A 27,196-nucleotide genomic window follows, 5' to 3' on the forward strand; every position below is an offset into this window, starting at 1 on the left:
AGTCTAATTTGTTGGATATTAGTATAGCCACTCCTGCTCTTTTCTGGTTGTTATTTGCATGAAATATCTTTTCCCAACCTTTCACTTTCAACCTATGTTTATCTTTGGGTCTAAGATATGTTTCCTGTAGACAGCATATAGAAGGATCCTGTTTTTTAATCCATTCTGCCAGTCAATGTCTTTTGATTGGGGAATTCAGTCCATTAACATTTAGTGTTATTACTGTTTGGATAATATTTTCCTCTACCATTTTGCCTTTTGTATTATGTATATCATATCTGATTTTCCTTCTTTCTGCACTCTTCTCCATACCTCTCTGTTCTGTCTTTTTGTATCTGACTCTAGTGCTCCCTTTAGTATTTCTTGCAGAGCTGGTCTCTTGGTCACAAATTCTCTCAGTGACTTTTTGTCTGAGAATGTTTTAATTTCTCCCTCATTTTTGAAGGACAATTTTGCTGGATATTGAAATCTTGGTTGGCAGTTTTTCTCTTTTAGTAATTTAAATATATCGTCCCACTGTCTTCTAGCCTCCATGGTTTCTGCTGAGAAATCGACACATAGTTTTATTGGGTTTCCCTTGTATGTGATGGATTGTTTTTCTCTTGCTGCTTTCAAGATCCTCTCTTTCTCTTTGACCTCTGACATTCTAACTAGTAAGTGTCTTGGAGAACACCTATTTGGGTCTAATCTCTTTGGGGTGCGCTGCACTTCTTGGATCTGTAATTTTAGGTCTTTCATAAGAGTTGGGAAATTTTCAGTGATAATTTCTTCCATTAGTTTTTCTCCTCCTTTTCCCTTCTCTTCTCCTTCTGGGACACCCACAACACGTATATTTGTGCGGTTCATATTGTCCTTGAGTTCCCTGATACCCTGTTCAAATTTTTCCATTCTTTTCCTGATAGTTTCTGTTTCTTTTTGGAATTCAGATGTTCCATCCTCCAAATCACTAATTCTATCTTCTGTCTCTTTAAATCTATCATTGTAGGTATCCATTGTTTTTTCCATCTTTTCTACTTTATCCTTCACTTCCATAAGTTCTGTGATTTGTTTTTTCAGTTTTTCTATTTCTTCTTTTTGTTCAGCCCATGTCTTCTTCATGTCTTCCCTCAATTTATCAAATTCGTTTTTGAAGAGGTTTTCCATTTCTGTTCGTATATTCAGCATTAGTTGTCTCAGCTCCTGTATCTCATTTCAACTATTGGTTTGTTCCTTTGACTGGACCATATTCTCAATCTTCTGAGCGTGGACCATTATCTTCTGCTGGCGTCTGGGCATTTAGTCAGATTTCTCTGGGTGTCGGACCCAACAGGTTGAAAGATTTTTCTGTGAAATTTCTGGGTTCTGTTTTTCTTATCCTGCCCAGTAGGTAGCGCTTGTGGCACACGTTTGTCTCACGTGTTTGGAAGGGATCCCCCCGGTCACCGTTCTCTGCGGCCTGGGGATTTCCGATCCAATTCTCTCAGTTGGTCCGGGGAGCCGCACGTGGTGGGGGCGTCAGCCGCCACGGCTCGAGGGGACCCTGTGGCTCCTATTATTAATGCCCCTGTTGGTGTTTGGTTGGACCCAGTCCCTGCCACTGTTGGAAATTCCCTCCTCTCCCTGGAGGGGTGCCGGTCGCCGGCCGCTGCGGCCTGGGGAACTCGCCACCGGACCAGGAAGCCGCCTGTGGGGGAGGGGCACCGGTTGCCGGCCACCGCGGCTTGGGTAGCCCTCTGATCCGAGACTCGTAGCCGGTCCAGGAAGCCGCCCGCAAAAGAGGGGCACCGACCGCCGCGGCTTGGGAAACTTACCTCTCCGAGACTCTCAGCCGGCCCGGGAAGGAGGGAGGAAGGTGCTCCGGCCGCCAGCTGCCGCTGCTCGGGGATCTCACCGCAGCAGAGTCTCGCAGTCAGTCTAGCCAGTCCAGACTGGGGTATGCTGTGTGTCTATTCCCTGCCGTGGCCCCGGGAGCTGTTCTGCACTGTTTCTCTTCCCCTAGTAGTTGCTCTGGAGGAGGAACTAAGACGCGCATACCTTACTAAACCGCCGTCTTGGCCCCGCCTCAGCACAAGTCATCTGTAGTCTGGTTTCAGTCACTTCACTTTTCTAGACCCTGGGGTCTGAACTCCCTGAGGGAGGGATTCCACCTCAGCTAGGCCCCACCCCTTCCCTGGGGAAGGCACAAGCTCCAGACAAACACTCAAACAAGCTTAATTCTACCTATGCCTGGGGTAGTGGAGCCCAAGAACCCTTGCAGCTATATCCAAAAAGCAGTCAAGCCGTAGAAACACAGCCACCAAAACAAAAGAGAAAAATCCTTTGCAGGGTAGAATCCCCATTCCTTGGGTTTGCCAATCAAGAGCTTAAGTTGGTACATTGCTCTGTTTATCTCCGGGTCCTCCTTTCCTTCAGGGCCCAGACCTTTTCAGATCCCAAAAAGCTTCTGGTTTTTGTTTTTTTTTTCCTTTCAGCCCTGTCCCCTCTGCAACTGGGCAAAACCCAGCAACCTCTGCTTTTACTCAAGGTTCAGCTGAGCTGGGAGCCTATTTTTAGTAGTCAGAATTTGTTCATTAATTCCACAATTGGAGTTAGGTTGCACTTAGCCCTTGCCACTGGTAAAGTTCGTTTCCTTTCCCCTCTGGGAAGCAGCCTGTGGGGGAGGGGCACCAGCTGCCACAGCCTGGGGGACCTACGGTTCTGGTAGGCTCACAGCTGGTCCAGTCTGTGATATATGGCCCCAGCAGTTGTTCTGTATTGTTCCTGTCTATTTATTAGCTGCTCTGGAGGGTGAACTAAATCCCACCCCTCACTAAACCACCATCTTGGCCTTGCCTGTGTGCCGTTTTTTAGACTATGGATTTTATGTTGTTGATTGCTAGATTTTTTTTCATGTCAAATATTCTTCAACTTTATGGTTTTTGGAAGATATTTAATGCTTTCGATTCTTATTTTTATGTTTCGTTAGGGAAGAACAGACAGCCTTTTATCTGAGGCTAATGTCCCATTAATGAAGTAATACCCTTCTGAATACTCAGCCTAGTGTAATATGAGGTCTCTCCACCCTGGCTGTTATAAATGTGAAGTATTTCTAATCCTTTTTGACCCTAGAGTATTGATTCACCTGTTTCTTTCTGGTTATTCTCTCCCTTGTCTCAGGTAATTTCCTCATATGCATGTACTGACCAGCCCTCAGCTGACACTCTAGAAGAGCTTCTGTAGAAATCCAGGGCCTTCGTTCCTTGAAGTTCTTTCCTCTCCTATGCTCTGCCCTGTAAATTTTAGCTACCTTGATTTTTCCGAACTCTCAGTTCTGTTTCTTTAGCTCAGAGACCACTGGACTCTTTGGGTTTTCCCTCACTGTGCTGCTACCTGGAAACCCTCCAGGCAGTAAAGGGGGGCAGTCTTAAAGCTTACTTTATTTATTTCCCTTCTCTCAGAAATCAGTCCTGCTTTGTTTGTGGTCCAGCGTCTGAAAATCACTGTTTCATATCATTTGGCCTTTTAAATAAAGGATCTCTTTTTATACATTCTTTTACTTGTAGATATCATACCTATTTTCATGATTTCAGTTGCAGTTATGGTCTTTTGTGCACATGGCTCTCACTGTAAAGGCTATCTCACCTGAGTTCAAAGCCTTCATTCCTGCCAGATATTTCCATTTAATATTTTTCCTTTTATCTTGAATGCAGTAGTTCCGTGCAAACAAATTTCCCTTCTTATTGTTCCTATTTTTCTTATTGGAACCATGGCTCTCCTGAGGATTGAATTCCTTTTTATACTCTCAGACATACTTGGAACCTACGTTCTCTCGTTCCTTCCCTTTTATTGTTACTTTTTTCTTCTTTAGACGCCCCCAATATATGCACAAATTGCCTAGTTCCCACTCTTGTAAACTTAGGTTTAGATTACCGCCACAACTTCCTGCTTATTCTTCTCAGTGTATCAATTCAGCCTGCATATTGCCACCACCTGATTCGTGTTCCTAAAATACCACTCTATCCCTGAAAAATCATCAGTAACCTTCATTAATAAATTATCAGTTCATTACCGTAGCTCTAAAGGTTCTTGACAGTTTGGTCCAACCTACCTTTCCATCACCAATTTCAGTTATTTACTTTGAACCCTTCACCCGAGCTTCACTGATGTCTCCCCCAGCCCCACCATCCTCTGAATATGTCTAACACTTACCTTTCCTGTACTTTTACTCATGCTTTTCCTATACATGTAATAAGCCTTGCTGGTTCTAAATTTTACCCATCTTTCACATAGTTTAAGTTTCTTCTCTTTGCTTTCATGAAACAAGCTAACTCATAATACTCTTCTTTTGAACTACTATTTAAACTCTCTCATTACCATTTGCTAGGCAATAAACCATGTATAGAATTACTAGATATTTGACATTGTTCTGTTATTTACTTCTTCAATTATTTTAAAATATTTTTTCCTTGACTTCCAATGAGATTGCTAAAATTCTTGAATGAAGACAGATCATGTTTTATACTTTTGTATGTTCCTGATATGACCATATTACATTTACACAGAATCAAAATTCATAAATATTTAGTGATTTTTCTTTTAGGTCAAAAATATGAATACATTGTGTGCTACTTGTCTAGGCAGTGTAGTGGGTATCTTTCTTTCTTGGAGACAGTTTAATTTTTATGCTGTTTTTCTGTCACAGAATGAAGTTAAAGTATTCTGGTTTTGTTCATCATAGAAAAAGTATAAAGGGTCAGCAAAAGTTTATATTGCAGTATACTTATTTGAGAAAGGAAACAAATTTATTTATTTTTAAAAAATAAATGATCAAATATCTTTAGTTGTTATGCTGCAGTATACTTAACTTAATTGAGAAAGGAAACAAATTTTTTTATTTTAAAAAATAAATTATCATATATCTTTAGTTATTTGAGGCAACTAATGGGAGATTCTCCATTTCAGAACTGCTTTCAAATATCATCATGTATGCACCCTTAGTTCTTCAGAGTTGTTCATCTAAAGTCACAGAGACCTTTGACTATTTGTCCTTTCTGCCCCTTCAAACTGTCCAAGGGTTGCTTAAGGCAGTGCAGGTAAGTTTTCTGATTCCTATGTAGCTTGCTAAAACTAAGATTTAATTGTCTAATGTAAGTCTGAAACAATTGTTTTTATAAAAATATATGTCTAATACATCCTATTCTCCTTGATTCTGAAACATAAAAATGTGTATTTGAAGTGCAAGAGCACACTGTACACTCTGTTCATTCTCTCTTCATATTGCTGATACCAAACGAATGTCGGGTGTTCTGCCTGATGTGCACAATAGCCAATCTATTACACTGGCATTTCAGAGAATTTATTGGTACACATAAAGCAGGAGATCAGATGACCTTTCAGCCCAAAATTCTGTTTCCTTAAGTCTAATGAGTTCACGGTTTTAATGGATTCTAACAAGGAGGAATGGAGTTGTTGCCTTTACAGTAGTAAGTATACACAGGACTGAGACTAGGCTAGAGTAATCATTATGATAGTAAATATAAATGAGTGAAATCAGTTGAGTTTCAGTAATTTCAGGTATTAACTTCTGATTTTTCTGCAATATAGAAAGAAAAACATCTATATAATGATTCAGCAATCATAATCATTTAATTCTTAACTTCTCAGTTACAGTTTTCCCCTTTCGTTTTTGTTCGTTCCTCAATCTTAAGGGATGTCTGGGAAATACTATTGTGACATCTTCATGCTATAGAAGGGCATTGATTTTGTGGAGTAGAAGAATGAAACTGGTTGTCATTCTTGGAAAGTCTGGAACCTCTGGGTTTCAGGACTTAACTGACTTAGAAACAGTATGGAGGTTTTAAGTCTCTGAAAAATAAACTTAATAAGTATATTGAAAATTATACATTTAAATAAAAGGAATAGAAGGTGATTTATAACTACGCTACATTGAAGAAATAACTTTTTATAGATTTTAGATAGAACCTGCGGTCTTCCTTAGGGTTTTCAGGAATAGTGTTGGCAATATCTGGCTGCAACTTGTGTAAGAGTACCCTCCAGAATGATCTCCCGACTCTATTTGAAATCCCTTAGCCACTGAAACTTTCTTTTCTTTCCCCCTTTAGATCACAGATCCATTGCTAAACCCACAGTGTCAGGAAGGTTATCTCTTGAAGTCTTGTCCCATGTTGTCAGGAAAATTTACCCTTGAATGTTGTGTCCCATGTAGAAGGGAACATAATGAGTTTATTTGCAGAGTTTGACTGAGAGAAAGAAAGAGAAAGACCACATTTGAGCAACAGCAATGCAGAGATTTTCAAGGGGTGACTCTTAAGCATTATGTCATATTAGGTAGGGCTTGTATATTTTAGAGTGAATTAGAGGCCCCTAATACTTGAAAGAATAGTAAGAACTCCCCTGGTGGGGAAGGTTAATAGTTCCATGCTTTATGGCCCCAGTCCCTCAAGGTACCTTCCAAATACTTCTTCATTTTATACCAAAAACACTCTCAAATACGTCAGGGTGTTGTATCAACTGGTACAGAATACTAGGATCTGATTCCCTATTCTCAGTTCCATGTCAAAGCTGAATTAAGGTTGTTTAATTAAACTAACCAGACAGCTTAAATCAGATAGTGTGCCATAGAAAATTTAAATTTTGAAAGTAAGTCTGTCCTCCTTTGGTCTCACACAGAAATTAAAATCTTAAAATACAGACCATATCATCTTTTATCTGTATTCTGATTTACTTTAGTCCTAACCAGATCAGCTTCATTCACATCTCTCATTGAAGTCTGATCTCTTTTTCAGTTTCTTTAACAGTTGCTGTATTGAGTAATACTGACTTTCAGAGCTGGAGAACTTTAACTTTGAGTCTCAGTTGTCACACAGATACCCAAAGTTCTAGAGAACTACCAGATTATACACAAAGAACAAAGCACCTTAGAATTAAAGTTTAGGAATAAATGTGATTGCTATAAAAGCTTATATGATCTAGAGTTAACGTTTAGGAGTAAATGTGACTGCTGTAAGAGCTTATCTGATCTAGGTCCTAATTTTCTTGTAAGCATTTTCTAAAGGAAGCTATTTTAAGAAATAAAAACATTTGATAGTTGTCTTATGTGGTCATCAATCACAAACCACAGCAGAAGTTTTGTCCTGTCTCACTTTAACACATTTATCAGTGTTATGTTAATTAACAGGTAGAACATAATTTTATACAATCTCTAAATATATGAATAACATTTCACATATACAAATGTAGCTAAGTGAAGGATAGAATATCCCTTTTAATTATTGTAGACCTCCCAAACATTTTCTATGTAATATATTAAACTGTTTTAGCATCTCGGTTTACATGGCAAAAGAACAAATCCTTTGCAACGGTTTGAAATAAAAGACATCCTTTAGGATTTGATTTTGGGAGGGCAAAACATAAAAGTTGTCAGGATTGAACACTATGCTACACAAGAAAATGGGTTACTATGAAACAATATTTGGTTCCTTATTTAACCAAAGTTGCAACAAAAAAATCTTCTAAAATAAAAGATGATATGGTCAACATAAACATCAAAAAGGATATTATTCTGATATGACAGAATATTTTCTAAACAGAATACTCAGATGGCTAAGAAAAACTTTTTATAACCTTTCGTTAATAGCAGACCAACAATCTGCATTATTTTAACTGAGAGAAAACTGAACTCCAATTTTGTATGAAAACACAGTTTGCCACAAAAAAGCTCTTACAAAATGTTAAAAACAAGCCTAGCAAGTTTTTGGTCATCATTGACCATGATAAATAGAATTCACTTTCACAACTCATGGAAACAACTTTCCATGTACGTTCGGGTCTTTCTTATACATTAGAACTAGCCATTTGTAAAACTGCATTCCCTTAAACAAGCTTACCAAATTTTAGTCAGCATTGACTACGGTAAGCAAAATTCACTTCCGCAAATTTTCATATTCAATCAGACTTTCTCCTACACTTTCTTGAGGACAAAAATGCATACCTTTCTTTAACAAAGCACATCATGTATATTTTATATACTCACATACATACCTTAAGTTGCCAAAAATATCTTTGATACTATCTTTAAACATCCTACAAAACAATTATTTTTTAAATAGTTCATCAGAATAATAGGTTAATGTCGTTAAACCGACACACATTTTTTACCATCTTACGGATCTAATAGATAATAATGCTAACTTATTTTATCAGTAAACATGTATAAATTTAGGGAGAATCAGATTTACCCAAGTAGAATAAAATTGTATTTGTTTGGTTTAAAAGTCACCATAAAAACAGAAATAGGGCCAGACTTTCTCATTGTATTTTTACAGCCATGTTTGCATTTCTCTGTCGAAAGTTTAAAAATCTCTTTGTTTTCATAATATCCTAAAATTATGAACAGCTTCAAAAGTATCAGGCTCTGGAAATTATACAACAGTTGTTTGATTTGTCCCAAGCATAAATCCAGGAAAACTTTTCCATTGCTCTCAAGGACATTTTATTTTACTTTCTGAAATTTGACAGATCTTAATCAATTGCCCCTATCTGAAGATTATTTTTATTTTTATTTTATTTTATTTTTTAAATTTATTTATTAATTAAAAAAATAAGAAACAAAATAAAACAACATACATAATCAGTAATTCACAGTATCATCACCTAGTTGCATATTCATCATTTCTTAGAACATTTGCATTAATTCAGAAAAAGAAACAAAAAGACAATAGAAAAAGAAATAAAACGAACACAGGAAAGAAAAAAAAAAGATTATACCTATCATACCCTTTACCTCTTGCTTTCATTGATCACTAGCATTTCAAACCAGCCCTGGCCTAATTTAGTACACTGGTAGGTATGGATCGGGGAGACCACTTCTGTCTTAGGATCTTTTACCTCTGATAAAGAGGAATACAGAAGAGGAGGAGAAGGAGGAAGAAGTAGGGGAGCTTCCTCCTTTCTTGATCTATTGGCCGCTTGGTTACAAGGTAGAGATGGAGCAGATGAAGGAGTTAATAAAGGTTCTGTTGGATCCTTTGGATTTGAATCCATCAGGACACTTTTCTTTTTTCCACTAATCTTTATGAGTAACATTTTATATTTTCTCATCAACATTGATTGCTGGGAGAGATAAGTAAAGGATTGAACATACCTTGTCTTGTCCAATTTCTGCTCTTTTGCAAACAATTCTAACTGTAATAGAGTGTTCTTTTGTATAGAGCCATCCTCAGGCCATTTCTCTCCTAATTCTAAATCATATTGAGGCCAGACTGTGTTACAGAAATAAACCTTTTAAAAATTTTTTTATAGGCTCGTAACTAAAATTTTTCCAGTTTTTCAAAATACAACCCCAAAGTCTATATTTAGGAATGCTATTAGAATTAGAATTTCCCATTAAAGAATTTCCATAATCAGTAACCAATTAGAAATTATTTCACATGTCATGTAAAACATGTCACATAAAAAATATGTGAACAATGCAAATACAGTAACACACCAACTAACAAATTTAAACAGATAATTAACACTTGCTATATATTTACTACACCAATTAATAACTAGACCCAACATACCAATTAACAAATAGGCATTAAACAGTTACTTAAGTTCATTAAATACCAATTAATTGTCTTATTATTTATTTTCCAGGAGTATACTCAGCAGACAAACTCAGGCCAGGGCTTCAACCCCATAGAGAGTAGTACCCAGAAAACAGAAAGGTATAGAGGTCAGAACAGAGAGGGATCATTTTAGCAGTAGGATCCACTGAAGGGCATCAAACCCACGTCCAGGGGACTTGAACTGTGGTATTTACTTTCTGGTCCATATTTACCTTTCTGACTCATTTACCCAGTCAGATCCTCAGACTTGGAAACGAAACCATTTCTCTCTTTGAAGTTTTTTAAGATGCCAAGCATCTGTAGTGCCAGCAGAGCAGAGAAAAACCTGATTTCTGAGCCTCTAGACTTAGAGCCTAGCAACCTCAAAAGGCTCAGTCACCATGTTTACCTGTCCTGCTGGGTCTCCAGAACTTTAAGCAGTCAGACTCCTTGCTTCTTAGGAACCTTTGTCCCATCTTGGTTGCCAGATTGATACCAAACAAATGTGGGATTCTCTGCCCAGTGTGCATAACAGCCAATCTATGATATCAGTGTTTCAAAGAGAGAACAAGTTTTTTACTTTGAACAAAGCAGGACATCAGATGGCCTGTCGGCCCCAAACTCTGTCTCCCCAAGTGTAAGAAGTTCAGGTTTTTTATGAATTCAACCAAGGGGGTATGAAGTTCTTACCATGACAGTAGTAAGTATACATAGGGGTGAAATTAGACTAGAATAACCATTACAAGAGGAACTGAAACAGGGCTGGGACTAGGCTAGAATACCATTACAATGCTAAGTATACACAAGGCTAGAATGATCATTACAATCATAAATACAAACAAGGATGAGATAAGTTGAGTTTCAGTGATTTCAGGTATTAACTTCTGCCTATTCTATAATATAGAAAGAAAAACATCTATATAATGATTCTGTAATCAAAATCATTTAATTCTTAATTTCTTGGTTACCTCTCTCTCCTTTAACTCATTTTCAAATCAGGGAAGTAATGGAAAATTATTGAGGAGAACAGATTTACAAAGCTAGTCACAACCAGTTTCAATTTAGTATTTCAAACTGAACTCTTGTCCTTATTGTTAAGTGTAATAAACACTGAAATATATATATAATAGAACCAAAGTTCCTTATATAAGCCAAATGGTAACAGTATTAGATAGAAATAATCTAAGGCTAATAAACAAATGTTCTTTTTGTACCCTCTAATTCTTCCTCTTTTAGCCCCTTCTCAAAGTCAGCGTGTCAATGAGAGACTCCCTGATACTTGTCCTTCGGAAAGCTATGTTTGCCAGGTATGTAGTACCCCTTAGATCATTGGGAATGATACCTCCTAATGTTGGGACTGAAAGTCTATTTACTAGTACAACCTGTTGACAGAGGTCATGAAAATTCCTAACCTAACGAAGCACTTTGATCAAACAAGGCATTGTGCTATGTACTTTATTTCATTTTATCTTCAGAGCAGCCCTATGAAGTGAAATGTATTAATGCCCATTTTACAGATAAGGAAACCTAGGCTTAACGAAGATAAGTGATTTTCCATAGGTCACAGAGTAGTAGGTGTGAAACCAGAAATTGAACTCAGATCTAATATCAGAGCTTGTGATATCAAATGCCCTGTTATACTACCCCTAGAATAAGTCAAATAATCTGAAACCTGAGATCACAGCAGTTCAGAAGGGGGAAACACTTTAATTAAAAAGAATATTCAAGAAATTCAATTTAGTGAACATCATAATTGTGGACTAGTGACCAGTCAACTGAATAAATTGTTAGGAGAATGGGTTTTGTTTGGGGCTCAACCAGTGCTTCTTGGACTCTCTTCCTTTATTTCTTTGTATATAAGCTAAAGATGATAATACTATCTCTTTAAAATAGTATGAGACAAGTAATATGTGGACAGCATTTGGTCCTTTATACAAGTAATATGTGGACAGCATTTGGTCCTTTTAGGATAAGATGCTCAATTATATTACATTGGCCATGTTACAGTACACTCATGGGAATCCAGAAGAACATCTATCCAGTACATAAATAGCCAGATGGTATTATACCTGCTCTAGAATTGCCAGTTTTTTGTTACTCCTTACCCCAAGCCGTGACTTTAGGCTGACATTTTATGTTGTAGCAACTGTAACATGAATTAATCATTGAGCCTCCGTAAGAAGATGTGTGTGTGTCATTTCTGTGGATGAAGGTTGTACACGACAGTAAATACTGACTGCACTCTACAGTGAAGATAGGGAGCACATAGAGGGAAGCACTTATTCAGACACAGCAAAGTCCTTTGCTATTCAATACTTGTATCTGAGTTACCAGCCCACCGTATGGCCTCTCATCACTGATTCTCATTCTCAACATAGGCTTGAGGGCAGGATAGAAGAAAGTATAGTGTTAAGCAGATAACAAAAAAAAATAGCTCAATTCCTGTACTGCTAATTGCTTGAACAGCTGATGCCTTATTTTAAGCATGTAAATTCAGTTTGTTTTACTCTATGCTTCATTGTTTATACATATTCCTTCTTTGTACAGAAAGGAATATGTATAACTGGATATTTCTGACCCGAAGCCTTTCCTATGAAATTAGCACTGTTTGTTAATTTATTTTCTTTCTATTCTTGAGCCAGCCAGCTTGATGCCCGGAAATCTGCAGTTGCTGGGTTTTTGCTCCTCCTGAAGAACTTTAAAGTTTTAGGCAGCTTGTCATCCTCCCAGTGCAGTCAGTCTATTGGTGTCAGCCAGGTAAGGATGGCTCACACTGACTTGAAATATGTACATCAAAGCAAGAGTTGACAGCATGCAAGCTGCTTTCTTTTACTCCTGTACTGGTTATAAGAATAAATATAAGAAACTGAGAGTCTCTTGATAATGAAGATGGTGATGATAATAGCAACTAAAATTTATTAATGTAAGATTTGCTGTATGCTCATGGTACTATAATAAGTCTGTACACTGGTCTCATGTGGCTGTCAAACTGAACCCTTGATTGAAATGTGGCTACTCTAGATCGAGTTGTGCTGTGTGAGATGTACACCAGATTTTTGACAACTTGGTGCAAAATAAAGGAATGTAAAACTTTGTTAGTAATTTTTTTATTGATTACATGTTGAGGTAATATCTTTTGGGTTTAAATAATTTTTTCTAACTAAATTTATTTCTTTTTACTTTTTTAAAATGTGGCTACTAGGAACTCTTAAATTACATATGTGGCTTGCATTTGTGGTTTGTATTTTATTTCTCTTAAATAGCACCTTGCTGGCCACTGTGTTAAGTATTTGACATTCTCATTTAATTTTCACATTAATCCTCTCAGGGCAAAAACTATTCTATAATATCTCCATTTTAAGGATGAGGAAACTGAAGCTGAGAGGTTAAATAATTTGTCCAAGGTGACCAGTAAGTGGTAGAACTAAGATTTGATCCCAGTCTTATATGCTGCCAGGAATAAGGATTAGAAATTCTGGTTCTGTAATTGCTGATTTTATTATGTAAGTCAGACAAAGGATGTCAGGTCATTGACATTTCCATTTCTAAACTAAAAGCATTCTACCTGTCTATCTCTTAACTTCTCAGTAATTTGTGGAAGCAAAAAAAAACTTGTACTTTTATGATCAGAAAAAAAATGTCTTTTTGCTATACAAGACATATAAGGAAGTCTTTTAGGCCTTTTAAATAAAATCCAGTATAATATGACTGCTGGATTCTAATAGAATGAAATAAAAAGTGTGTCTTCCTAAGCAACTAACATTGCCAAAGAAAACCTCCAGGAATGGGGAAATGTTGATTTTGTTGAAGTGCTTGAAAATTCTTAGTCCAAATCAGTGACACTGATCACAGCATGGTGATGAATATGTCTGTCTCGGTCCTGGGTTTTAGCATATGGCTAAAACTAAGTTTAAGTTTTTATGACCAAGGACACAGGTTCATTTTGCCTCCTTAATGGAAACTACTGTAGTAAAGTAGGCATAAGCCAGTCACTTTTCCTTTCAGGTCCAAGTGGATGTTCATAGCCGTTACAATTCTGTCGCCAATGAAACGTTTTGCCTTGAGATCATGGATAGTTTGAGACGATGCTTAGGACAGCAGGCTGATGTTCGACTCATGCTTTATGAGGTAAATTATTAGAAGGGAAAGGGTGTTAAAAAAAAAAACTCCAACAAATACTCCTTTTATTTATTTGTTTGATTGTTTTTGAGCAGGGGTGAACTCAGCCTATCCTAGTCCCCATCTTCCTGGAATTCCTCAGTAAAATCTTTTTAGCTGTAATTCCCTGAACACTCATCTAGGGTGTTTTGTGTATTGGTAGTTCCTTCTTCTTTATTGCTGAATAACATTCCTTGGTTTGAATACACAACAGTTCGTTGGCCATTCACCCATTGAAGGTCATCTGGTTGTTCTGCTGAACATTGCCTGCTGAGGGACCATGGCCCGCCCTGCTCTTTACTCATTTTTATTTGAATAATTTTTTCCTGATTATAAAAATGCAATAGGACTGCTCTTATTAGATATAATTAGGACCAATAGGTAATCATGGTTAGCCAAAAATTTTATTAAGGTGGAGAATCATAGAGAATTGTTCAGATACCGTAAACATTTTATTTTAACATGAAATATCTAAATGTACTATTACTTTCGAAGTCTTAATTTAAAGCCAAGTTCTTTTTATTGTTTTGTTTTATACGCTTTTATATTAAATATGAACCTACCATTGGAATTTCTTGTCATTTCTTTTATACAAATGATACTCTTAATTTATTGCCTATAATTTCAATTTTTTGTTTACCTAACATATCATAAAAACTTAAGCACTGGTCCAAGATGGAAGCTTAGTGAGGTGTGGAATTTAGTTCATCCTCCAGAACAGCTAGTAAATAGCCAGGAACAGTACAGAACAACTGCTGGGGCTATATCAGTGACTGGACACACAGCGTACACCAGTCTGGACAAGCTGGACCAGCTACTAGCCCACCCAAAACTGTGAGTCCCCCAAGCTGCAGAAGCTGGTACCCCACCCCAGCAGGTGTGTTCCCAGAGGGGAAAGGAAACAGACTTTAGGAACAGCAAGGGGCTGAACTCAACCAAGCTCCAATTATGGAATTAATTAACAAATTCTGACTACTAAAAATAGTTCCCCAGTTCAGCTGAAACTTGAGTAAAAGCTAAGATTGTTGGGTTTTGCCCCAGTGAAGATGGGGCAGGACTGACAGAAAAAGAAGAAGAAAACAAAACAGGGAGGACATTTGAATTGGACAGTATAAATACTTGAAAGGGTCTGGGCCCTGAAGTAAAGGAGGGGGCACATACAACCTGGGGATACGTAGAGGAGCATACCAACTTCAGCTCTTGATTGGCAAAGCTAAGGAGTGGGGATCCTGCTCTGAAAAGGACTTTTTTTCTGGTTGTGTCTCTACGGCTTGACTGCTCTTTTGATACAACTGCGAGACTTCTCAGACTCCAACTGCCCCAGGCAAGGGTGGAATTAAGCTTCTTTGAGAGCTTGTCTGGAGGCTGTGCCTTCCCTAGGAGAGGGCTAGGGCCCAGCTCAGGTGGATCCCCTCCCTCAAGGAATTCAGACCCCAGGGTCTGGAAACAGAAGTGATTAAAGCCAGGCTATAACTTCTCCTCTGTCTCAACTACCTCCCAGCAGGGAGAGTCTGCTGAAGTTAAAGGCACCTCATCACTTTATGCTAGTGGGACCTGCAGGCAGACAAGCACCACATACTGGGGAGGATAGGAAAAACAGAGTCTAGAGGCTTCAAAGGAAAGTGTGTCAACCTGCTGGGTCTCACCCTCAGGGAAAACTGATGCAAGTGACTCTTTCCTCCTGAGAGGAGGTCAGTGTGGTCTGGGAAAATCTAACTGGGATCCGTAATACCTAAGTAGATGCTCCTAAGTGGAAAAAAAGAGTCACTATACAAGGAGGGCAAGAAACAAAACAAGAACTGAAAAATTCTGATATGTTAAACAAAACCTAAGCCTAGAGATCTAGAATTAGCTGAACTGAATGTCACAGAACAGATAGACAACAAAACCATCCAGCAAGAAAATCCTAGGTAAAAAAGTGAAAACAATCTCCAGAATAAACTAATTAAGGAAATTAGATGTGTAGATGCCAGCAAAAAATAATGAATCATACTAGAAAAATTGAAGATATGGCCCAGTCAAAGGAAAAAACCACCAATTCAAATGAGATACAGGAGTTGAAGCAATTAATTCAGGATGTCAAACAATCTTGGAAAATCTCATCAAAAATCACATCAGTGAATTGAGGGAGGATATAAAGAAGGCAAAGGACGAACAAAAAGAAGAAATCAAAAGTCTGAAAAAACAAATCACGGAACTTACGGGAATGAAAGACAGTAGAAGAGAAGAAAAAAACAGTGGAAACTTACAAGGTTAGATTTCAAGAGGTAGTAGATAGGATTAGTGAACTGGAGGACGGGACATCTGAAATCAGATGAGCTAAAGAAAATATAGGGAAAAGAATGGAAAAGTATGAGCAGGGACTTAGGGAACTGAATGATAACATGAAGCACACGAAGATAGGTGTAGGTATCCCAGAAGGACAAGAGAAGGGAAAAGAAGGAGAAAAACTAACAGAGGAAATTATCACTGAAAATTTCCCAACTCTTATGGAAGACTTAAAATTATAGATCCAAGAAGTGCAGCATACCCCAAACAGAATAGACCCAAATAGACATACTCCAAGATACTTACTAATCGGAATGTCAGAGGTCAAAGAGAAAAAGAGAATTTTGAAAGCAGCAAGGAAAAGCAATCCATCACATACAAGGGAAGCCCAATAAAACTATGCATAGATTTCTCAGCAGAAACTATGGGTGTGGGAAGACAGTGGTATGATATATTTAAGATATTAAAAGAAAAAAACTGCCAATCGAGAATTCTATATCCAGCAAAAATGTCTTTCAGAAATGAGGGGGAGGGTGGGCCATGGTGGCTCAGCAGGCAGAGTTCTAGCCTACCATGCCGGAGACCCGAGTATGATTCCCAATGCCTACCCATGCAAAAGAAACAAAAACAATTAAAAAACAAATGAGGGGGAAATGAAAACATTTTCAGGCAAAAAAATTACTGAGAAAATTCATGGCCAACTCTGCAAGAAATACTAAAGGGAGCACTAGATACAGACAGGAAAAGACCAAAGAGAAAGGTGTGGAGAAAAATGTAGAAATGAAGACTGTCAGTAAAGGTAAAAAGAAGAAAAATTAGATATGGCATATAAAATCCAAATGGCAAAATCATAGAAGAAATTACTGCCCTTACTGTAATAACACTAACTGTTAATGGATTAAACTCCCCCATCAAAAGACATAGACTGGCAGAATGGATTAAAAAACAGGACCCATCTATATACTGTCTACAGGAGACACATTTTAGACCCAAGGATAAACATAGGTTGAAAGTGAAAGGTTGGGAAAACATATTTCATGCAAATAACAATCAGAAAAGAGCAGGAGTAACTATACTAATATCCAACAAATTAGACTTCAAAAGAGACGAAGAAGGACAGTTTGTATTGATAAAAGGAACAATTCAAAAGAAGACATAACAATCATAAATATTTATGCACCAAGCCAGAGTGCTCCAAAATACATGAGGCAAACATTGAAAAGAGAAATAGACACATCTACCATAGTAGTTGGAGACTTCAATTCCCCACTCTTGTCAATGAACAGATCATCTAGACAGAAGATCAATAAAGAAACAGAGAATTTGAATAATACAATAAACAAACTAGATTTGACATTTATAGAACATTACACCCCACAACAGCAGGATACACCTTCTTCTCAAGTGCCCATGGATCATTCTCAAGGATAGGTCATATACTGGGTCACAAAGCAAGTCTCAATAAATTTAAAAAGATTGAAATCATATAAAACGTTTTCTCAGATCATAAAGGAATGAAGTTGGAAATCAATAATAGGCAGAGTGCCAGAAAATTCACAAATATGTGGAGGCTCAACAACACACTCTTAAACAACCAATGGATTAAGGAGAAATTAGAAGAGAAATCGGTAAATATCTTGAGACAAATGAAAACAAAAACACAAATCACATCAGAATTTATGGGATGCAGCAAAGGCATTGCTAAGAGGGACATTTATTGCCCTAAATGCCTATATCAAAAAAGAAGAAAAAGCAAAAATTGAGGAATTAACTGTTCACTTGGGAGAAGTAGAGAAAGAACAGCCACTTAACCCCAAAGCAAGCAAAAGGAAATAACGAAGATTAGAGCAGAAATAAATGAAATTAAGAGCACGAAAACAATTGAGAAAATCAACAAAACCAGAAGTTGGTTTATGAGAAGATCGTTAAGATTGATGGACCTTTAGCAAGGTTGACAAAAAGAAGAGAGAGGATGCAAATAAATAAAATCAGAAATGAAAGAGGAGACATAACCACTGACCCTGTAGAAATAAAGGAGGTAATGACAGGATACTATGAACAACTTGATGCTAATAAACTAGACAATGTAGATGAAATGGATAACTTCCTAAAAAGGCATGAACAACCAACACTAACTCGAGAAGAAACAGACGATCTCAGCAAACCAATTACAAGTAAAGAAATTACATTAGTCATTAAGAAGCTCCCAAGAAAGAAAAGTCCAGAACCAGATGGCTTCACGTTTCCAAATATTCAGGAAAGAATTAGTATCAATCCTGCTCAATCTCCTCAAAAAACTTGAGGAGGAGGGAAGGGTACCTAACTATTCTATGAAGCCAACATTACCCTCATACAATAACCAGACAAAGAAACTATAAGAAAAGAAAATTACAGACCAATCTCTCTAATGGAATATAGATGCAAAAATCCTCAACTAAATTCTTGCAAATCGAATCCAGCAGCACATTAAAAGAATTATACACCATGACCAAGTAGAATTCATCTCTAATGGAATATAGATGCAAAAATCCTCAACTAAATTCTTGCAAATCGAATCCAGCAGCACATTAAAAGAATTATACACCATGACCAAGTAGAATTCATCCCAGGTTTGCAAGGATGATTCAACATAAGAAAATCAATTAATGTAATATACCGTATCAACAAATCAGAGCAGAAACACCACATGATCATCTCGATTGATGCAGAAAAGGCATTTGACAAAATTCAGCATCCTTTCCTGTTGAAAACACTTCAAAGGATAGGAATAGAAGGGAACTTCCTCAACATGATAAAGGGAATGTATGAAAAACCCACAGCTAACATCATCCTCCATGGGGAAAAACTGAAAACTTTCCCCCTAAGATCAGGAACAAAACAAGGATGTCCACTGTCACCATTCTTATTCAACATTGTTTTGGAAGTTCTAGCCAGAGCAATTAGACAAGACAAAGAAAGACAAGGCATCAGATTGGAAGGGAAGAAGTAAAACTCTCACTGTTTGCAGATGATATGATGCTATATGTCGAAAATCTTGAAAAATCCATGGCAAAACTACAAGAGCTAATAAATGAGTACAGCAAAGTGGCTGGTTACAAGATCAACACTCAAAAATCTGTAGTATTTCTGTCCACTAGTAATGAGCAATCCAAAGGGGAAATCAAGAAAAAAAATCCATTTACAGTTGCAACCAAAAGAATAAAATATTTAGGAATAAATTTAACAAAGAATATGAGAGACTTAATACCAAGAAAACCACAAGAAATTGCTAAATCACAGAAAACCTAAATAAATGGAAGAGCATACTGTGTTCATGGATTGGAAGACTAACTGTAGTTAAGATGTCGGTCCTACCTAAATTGATTTATAGATTCAATGCAATACCATTTAAAATCCCAAAAACTTACTTTGCAGAAATAAAAAAACCAACAACCATATTTATCTGAAAGGGGCAGGATGCCCCAAATAGGTAAAAATATCCTGAGAAAGAAAAATAAAGCCAGAGGTCTCACACTACCTGTCTTTAAGGCATATTACAAAGCTACAGTGGTCAAAACACCATGGTACTGGCATAAAAATAGATATACTGACCAGTGGAATGAAATAGAGTGTTCAGATATATACCCCCTCATCTACGGACAACGATCTTTGATACAGCAGTCAAGCCAGCTCACCTGGGACAGAATGGTCTCTTCCATAAGTGGTGCTTCGAGAACTGGATATCAACATGCAAAAGAATGAAAGAGGATCCATATCTTACACCCTATACAAAAATTAACTCAAAATGGATCAAAGACCTGAACTTTAGATCTAAGAACATAAAACTTTTAGAAGAAAATATGGGGAGATATCTTATAAACCTTATAATAGGAGGTAGTTTCCTAGTTCTTACACCCAAAGCACAAAAGAAATAGATAAATGGGAACTCCTCAAAATTAAACACTTTTGTGCATCAAAGAACTTTGTCAAGAAAGTAAAAAGACATCCTACACAATGGGAGACAATATTTCGAAACGATATCTCAGATAAATGTCTAGCATCCAAAATATATAAAGAGATTGTTCAACTCAACAACAAAAGGACAGATAACCCAATTACAAAATGGACAAAAGACATGAACAGAGACTTCTCAGAAGAGAAAATTTGTATCATTTGTATCTTCTCAGAAGACAAAATACAAATGACGAAATGCACATGAAAAGATGCTCAAATTCCCTGGCTATTAGGGAAATGCAAATCAAAACCACAATGAGATTTCATCTCATACCCACCAGAATAGCCATTATCAATAAAACAGAAAACGACCAGTGCTGGAGAGGTTGTGGAGAAAGATACACACTTATCCACTGTTAGTAGGAATGTCAAATGGTACAACCACTGTGGAAGGCAGTTTGGCAGTTCCTCAGAAAGCTAAGTATAGAATTTCCACATGACCCAGCAATGCCATTGCTAGGTATCTATTCAGAAGACATGAGCACAAGGACACAAACAGACATTTGCACACCAGTGTTTATAGCAGCATTATTTTCAATTGCCAAGAGATGGAAACAGCCCAAATTTCCACCAACAGATGAGTGGCTAAAACAGCTTGTGATATATTATCCTTCTCTCAGCCAGCATGGCAAGCAAACTCACTGCCTTCCCCCTCTCTCCTTGGAACATGACTCCCAGGGGTATAAACCTCCCTGGCAATGTGTAACAGAAATCCCAGAATGAGTTAGGACTCAGCATCAAGGGATTGAGTCCATTATTATATATGGTATGAGGTAAGGCCCACTTTCATTCTTTTGCATTGGATAGTCAGTTTTCGCAGCACCATTTTCTGAAGAAATCATTCTTTCCCCACTGAGTCAACTTGGCTCCCTTATCAGAAATCAGTTGCCAGTAGATGTGTTGGTTTATTTTTGTGAACTCAGTTCTATTCTGTTGGTCTGTATGTTGGTCCTTATGCCAGTACATCACAGTTTTGATCACTGTTGCTTTGTAATTGGGAAATATGAATCCTCCTACTTTTTTCTTAAATTTCATTGTTTTTTGCTACTTGGGGTCCCTTGTCCTTCTATATGAATTTGATGATAAGCTTTTCCATTTCTCTGAAAAAGTTTTTTAGAATCTTGACTGCCTAGATCAAATCTGTACATTGCTGTGAGAGTATTTATGTCTTAACAATATTAGGTTAAGGGAAATACCCATCAAAACTGCAGTGAGAGACCACCTCACATCCACTAGAATGGCTCTTATTTTAAAAAAAAAAAAAAAAACAACGAAAAATAAGTACTGGCAAGGATGTGGAAAAATGGGAACCTTAGAACATTGCTTGTAGGAATATAAAATGGTGCAGCCACTGTGGAAGACAGTTTGGTGCTTTCTCAGAAAGTTAAACAGAGCTATACAAGACCTGGCAATACCACTTCTAGGTAGATATACAAAAGAATTGAATACAAGGACATGGACAGTTAGATATTTGTACACCAATGTTCATAACAGGATTATTCACAGTAGCCAAAAGGTGGAAGCAACCCAAGTGTCCATCAGCAGGCAAAGAGATAAAAAAAAATTGTGGTATACAATGGAATATTATTCAGCCTTAAATGCTGATGCCTGATACTAAATAATAACCCTTGAAGACCTCATGTTGAGTGAAATAAGTCAGTCACAAAGGGTCAGATATTGTATAATCCTGCTTATCTTAAATAGCAAAAATAAACAAATTTATAAGGATAGAAAGTAGAAGAAACAGGTTAAACTAGGGTTTGGGTAGGGTCAGGGAATGGGGAGTTAATGCATATGGGTGTAGGGTTTCTGTTTGGGGTGATGGAGCAGTTCCGATAATGGATGGTAGTAGGGTAGGTCGACATTGTGAATGTGATTAATCCCACTGAATGGTATGCATGAGAGTAGTGAAGATGAAAAAGTTTATGATTTATATATATATATTTCCATAATATTTAAAAAAAAGAGCAACTAAAGAGACAGTAACAATTAAATGCAATCCATGATCCTGAACTAAAATAATAGAGGAGAAAAAGCCCAAAAGGATATTATTGGGATAATGATAAAAACTGGAATATAGACTTAAGCTTTTTATCAGTGTTAAGTTGTTTGAGCTTGATAACTGTACTAAAGGTGGTTACATAAGTGAATATCTTTGTTCTCAGGGAATGGACATGGAGCTATTGTGTTCAAGAAGCATAAAATAAAACTCAAATGTTCCGAAAATAAATGGCTAGATAGATAGATGGATAGATAGAATGATATGGCAAATGTGGCAAAATGTTATAAGTTAATATATCCTTGGATCTGGGTAGAGATTATGTTGGAGTTCTCTATAAGTTTTGCATCGTTTTTGCAACTGTCTCATAATTTTGAAAGTTTAAAAATGAAAACTTTCAAAAGTTTAATGGGCATAAAATTTCTGTTTGGGGTGATGGAAGAGTTTTGGTAATGGATGCTATTGATGGTAGCACAACTTCCTGAAAGTAATTAACACCACTGAATTGTATAGTATTATACTTGGTTAAAATGGGGAATTTTATAAGTATTTTACCAGATCTTTTTAAAAAGATAGTGTTTTTTAAAAGTTATTATCCAGGTCACTAGTATCTCTGTTAAAGAACTTTTTTTTTCTATTTGATTCCCTTTAGGGGTTCTATGATGTCCTTCGAAGGAACTCTCAGCTGGCTAATTCAATCATGCAGACTCTGCTCTCACAGGTAAGCTATAGTTTTATCATAAAAGGAAAACAGATGATGAGGCATTGAGAGGTGATTGACCTTCTCCAAACTTTTCAAAATATTAAATAATAATTCTAACTAGAACACTGGTATATCATGAACATGCCTGGGCAATGTGATACTATTCTGGGTTGTTTTATATTGTCATCACTTTATTTGCCTGTCACATTGCCAATCTAACAGCCACCCTTCTGAATTAACAGTCTACTTCCTATATCAAAAGGATTGTTTTGAAGGATCATTTGTAGAAGGGCTGTCAACAGCTGAATCTGTTTTATTTCTGAAAGAAAAGAAAAAGAGAGATCTGGAGCTGATAAGATAAAATATTGACATCTGTTAAATGTGGATGAGAGTACATGGGTATCTGTTCTGTTATTTTCTATACTTTTCCATTTTAAAAGTATGTTTTTAAATTGTTTCTTTTTTTTTACTTTTATAAAGGGAATTTATTTAGTTACAAATTTACAGTTCCTTGGAGGGAAGACAGATAGCTTTCATTTGAATTTCTCTGTCACATGGTGGGGCACAGGGTGACATCTGGTGGCCGTCTTTATGAACTTCTGGGTTCAAAGGGCTTTCCCCAGGGCGATTCTTTTCTACATCTCCAAATGTCTGGGTCTGAGCTGCTCTGAGCTCTGAGCTGAGCTCCGTCTCTAGCTTCTGACCTCTCCTTTTAAGCCTGACTCATTTTGGAAGGCATTCCCCTTACCCAGTTGCGTAATCAGTCATGGATGAATTTCACATGCTGGTGATTGAACTCCCCAGAAGTAGAACAACTGGGCACCATCACCTGGCCAAGCTGACACCTGACCTAACTATCACAATTGCAAACTAAGAATCTGTAGTTAACAGTAACATTTCAGTATTCTTTCATTAGTTGTAACAAAGGCATTATGGCAAAGCTAATTGTCAATAAAGGGGAGATATATGAACTATGGGATTTTTTTTCCAGAAGAAATGAGAATTTCCTCATATCAGCAGTGGTGATGAATGTACAACTCTGATTATACCAAAAGCCATTGATTGTACATTCAGGATGGGTTGTATGGTGGGTGAATAAAACTGTTTCAAAGGACCATCAAAATTAGAAGAATTCAGATGGAGAGTGTCTGGTATAAAGAAAACCTATTATTCATTATGCTTTTATTATTTTTTTGTTTCATAACTTTATTGAGATACAGTTTCCCTGCCATACAATTCACGCTTTGAAGTATACAATTCAGTGGTTTTGAGTATATTCATAGAGTTACAAAATCATCACTACCATGTATTTCAGAACATTTCATCACCTGAGAAGAAACCCCATACCCTTTAGATCTCATCCACTAAATACCTGCCATACTCTGCAACTCCTTCAGCTGTAAGCCAACCACTAATCTACTTTCTGTCTATATATTTGCCTATTCTGGACAGGCCATATAAATGGAATCAAATAATATATGGTCTTTTTAGATTGGCATCTTTCATTTTGCATAATGTTTTCAAAGTTTTATCCATGTTGTAGCATGTATCCGTACTTCATTCTTTTTTATGGTCAAATAATATTCCATTGTAGGGTATTTGAATCTTTTTATTTATCAGGAGAGTTCAAGATGCTATTTTATGCTTTTAGTAACAAACAGCAATAATTAATATTTAGTATTTATTGAGCACCAAGCATTGTATGAAGCATATGTAGATGATCTCATTTAATGCTTACATAAGCCCTGTGAAATAAGAACTGGCATCTCCATTGTACACATTTATAATTAGGGTTCTGAGAGATTAAGTAATTTTATTTTCCAAAGGTCACGCATAGTTAATAGGTAGCCAAGCTGGATATGAACTCAGGTCTTCCTGGCTCAAGAACCCAATCTTAACAATTGTGGTATTATAATGCTGGGTACTAGAATGAAAACCCTCGTGTAGAGAATACTGGATTAAAAGTAAATAAAACTAAAAAGTAGAATCTGCACTTTCACCGCCAGCGGTAGCAACTGCAGAGCTGCAGGAGACGATCTTTCTAGACAAGGCAGTTGAGGAGGAGGGAGCAGCCGAAGGGGGGCTGACCTGGTGTGCACTCTGCACCTTAGGAACGTTATTGTGTGTGGAACAGCTGCTTTTGGAAGGTTGTATGAGACTCGTTCAGGAGATATCTGCAATGCCTGTGTCTTGCTTGTGAAAAGATGGAAGAAACTTCCAGCAGGATTGAAAAACAAAACAAAACTGGAATCATCTGGTAGATGCAAGGGCAGGACCCAGTCTAAAGACTACATTGAAACCAAAGAAAGTGAAAACTCTGTCTGGAAACAGGATAAAAAGCAACCAGATTAGTAAACTGCAGAAAGAATTTTCTCTGCAATTCTGATGCTCACAGTACTACCTCAAGTGCCTCCCCAGCCCAATCTCCTTGTTACAGTAACCAGTCAGATGATGGCTCAGATACTGAGATGGCTTCTGGCTCTAATGGAATTCCAGTCTTTTCCTTTTTAGATCTCACATACTGGAAAAGACTGAAAATATGTTGTGGGATTATCTATAAAGGTTGTTTTGGGGAAGTCCTCATTGATACACACCTATTCAAGCCTTGCTGCCGCAGTAAGAAAACAGCTGCTGAGAAGCCAGAGGAGCAGGGGCCAGAGCCTCTACCCATCTCCACTCAGGAGTGGTGACTGAGGTTTATATGTAGAAGGGGAATAAAAAAAAAATTTTTTTTTCTTGGAAAGGCAACAAAGTTACCCTCCTATTTTTAACTTGGATACTTGCTGTTCTGCCAATGGGCAATATCTAGAATTGATTTTGAATGGGTTATTTTCCCTCCCAGTTCCATAAACTCTGAAGCCAGTGTCTAGCTTACTAAAAATAAAGAGAAGTATGTATAATATTTAAGATGCAGAGTATTTTTTAGGAAAGCTGAACGCTGCTGTAAAGTGTTCTTTAAGTCGTTTTTTAAATCCCCTTCTCATGAATGAAATTAGGGGAATTTCAGGGGACAGAGATGGGATTTGCTGTATGATAAACCGTATGTAGTTTTAGTGTTTTCTATATTGAGAAGCAGTGGTTGGGGCATTTTTTAAGATGGCTGGCTACACTTGTATTCCCTCATGATAGTAAATTTATCATAATTCAGTAATATGGACTTGCCCCTAGAGGTATTTGTTAATAATTTAAAAATATTAAGGTCCTACCAAGGTTCTGATTATTCAGTCCTGTGCTACTGAGTATTAAGCAGGACAGACTAAGCTTTTTGTTGCAAATACCTTGAAAGAAAAAGTAGTTACTAAATATACAGAGAGGTAAAATGACTGTAAATGTTGCATTCTGTGTCACTTTCATATTAATATTTGATAAAGATTATGATTTTTATGAGACTTCTAAAACAGAATCAAAGCTCCTCTTCTTCAGAATAAGTGATCTTATATGAATAGTACCAAAGTATTACCACATGGTAGAGAACACACACTATTAAAAGTGTCTCAAAAATAAAATGTGCAAGTCTTCAGGATGGCATAAAACAAAAGGTTAATGCTTCTTGGGGCACATTTCTTAGAGGGCTTGCCTCGTGTGTATATAATTGTGTTTGTGTTATATCACTGATGACAATATTGAAAATCTGCACCATTCAGTTTTGGCTCTGGAATACTTGAGTTGACCTTTGTCAACTTAATCTGTGTAGAGGGGGTGTTTAACCTGTTTTAACCTATTAGGGTTTTTTTTTCTTTTCAATATTTAAAGTAAAATTCTGCTAGAAGAAAAGAGGTGTTTGTTAATGCTTGAGTGGGTTGGTTTTGGTTTGACTTCTTTTAGTCAGGCTTTCTGAACGTTGATATGTTAGGTGATAAATAAATCCTGAATGTGGAGCTCTTCAATTCTATACTTATTAAAAGCCCCTCACTTGAATCCAAACCAAAGTATTCTCATTGCCTCATTTCTAAAATGTGAGGAAAAAATACTACTTCATGAGGGGAGGAACATTTTTACCTACCTTATAATGGTAACATGACTCTGCTTATTTTTAAAACTGAATTTTAAAATTGGGTAGTATGTTAAGGAATGAGCCACTTTTTATAGGCACCCTATAGTTTTATAGTTCTTAACCTAAACTTAAGATTCTATGTTTCTTCCTTTTGGAAAAAACCACATGCTACAGGTCATCAAATGCACAGGCTACACAATGAGGTGGGTTGGCTCTCCCAGAGCCTTTGAGGTGTATTACAAGAGTCCCAGCCATTATCATCTTCCTCCTGAGTTTTATTTGAAATGGGTTTTTAAAAATTTTATTTTATTTGTTTGGTACATTTTGACTGCAGTATTTTTGGTAGAATATGCTATAATACGAATCATTTCCACTTCTGTGTTTATTTATTTATTTTATTACTAGACCTCAACCACAGTTTTCTTTTTCCCCTTCTATCTTTTCTTTGCCTATAGAATGTACTGTATGTAGTCATGTACTTTGTATTAATATATTAGAAATCTACAAATCTG

General features: G+C 36.9%; 1 protein-coding gene and 1 pseudogene across 1 annotated transcript in view; both read left to right on the plus strand.

Moving 5' to 3' along the window:
• The window catches only part of FANCI (FA complementation group I), a 155,311-nt gene that overhangs the window by 88,068 nt on the left and 40,047 nt on the right, over window positions 1–27,196 (plus strand). Inside the window, exons 15-19 of the mRNA XM_077124169.1 lie at window positions 4,921–5,051; window positions 10,806–10,876; window positions 12,212–12,326; window positions 13,575–13,697; window positions 22,640–22,708. Of these exons, the coding sequence (XP_076980284.1) occupies window positions 4,921–5,051; window positions 10,806–10,876; window positions 12,212–12,326; window positions 13,575–13,697; window positions 22,640–22,708 (509 nt within the window). The remainder of the gene's footprint in view (window positions 1–4,920; window positions 5,052–10,805; window positions 10,877–12,211; window positions 12,327–13,574; window positions 13,698–22,639; window positions 22,709–27,196) is intronic.
• On the plus strand, window positions 23,457–27,128 carry LOC143652712 (SIN3-HDAC complex-associated factor pseudogene; annotated as a pseudogene).

This window comes from Tamandua tetradactyla, chromosome 12 (assembly GCF_023851605.1).
Source record: "Tamandua tetradactyla isolate mTamTet1 chromosome 12, mTamTet1.pri, whole genome shotgun sequence".
Lineage (NCBI taxonomy): Eukaryota > Metazoa > Chordata > Mammalia > Pilosa > Myrmecophagidae > Tamandua > Tamandua tetradactyla.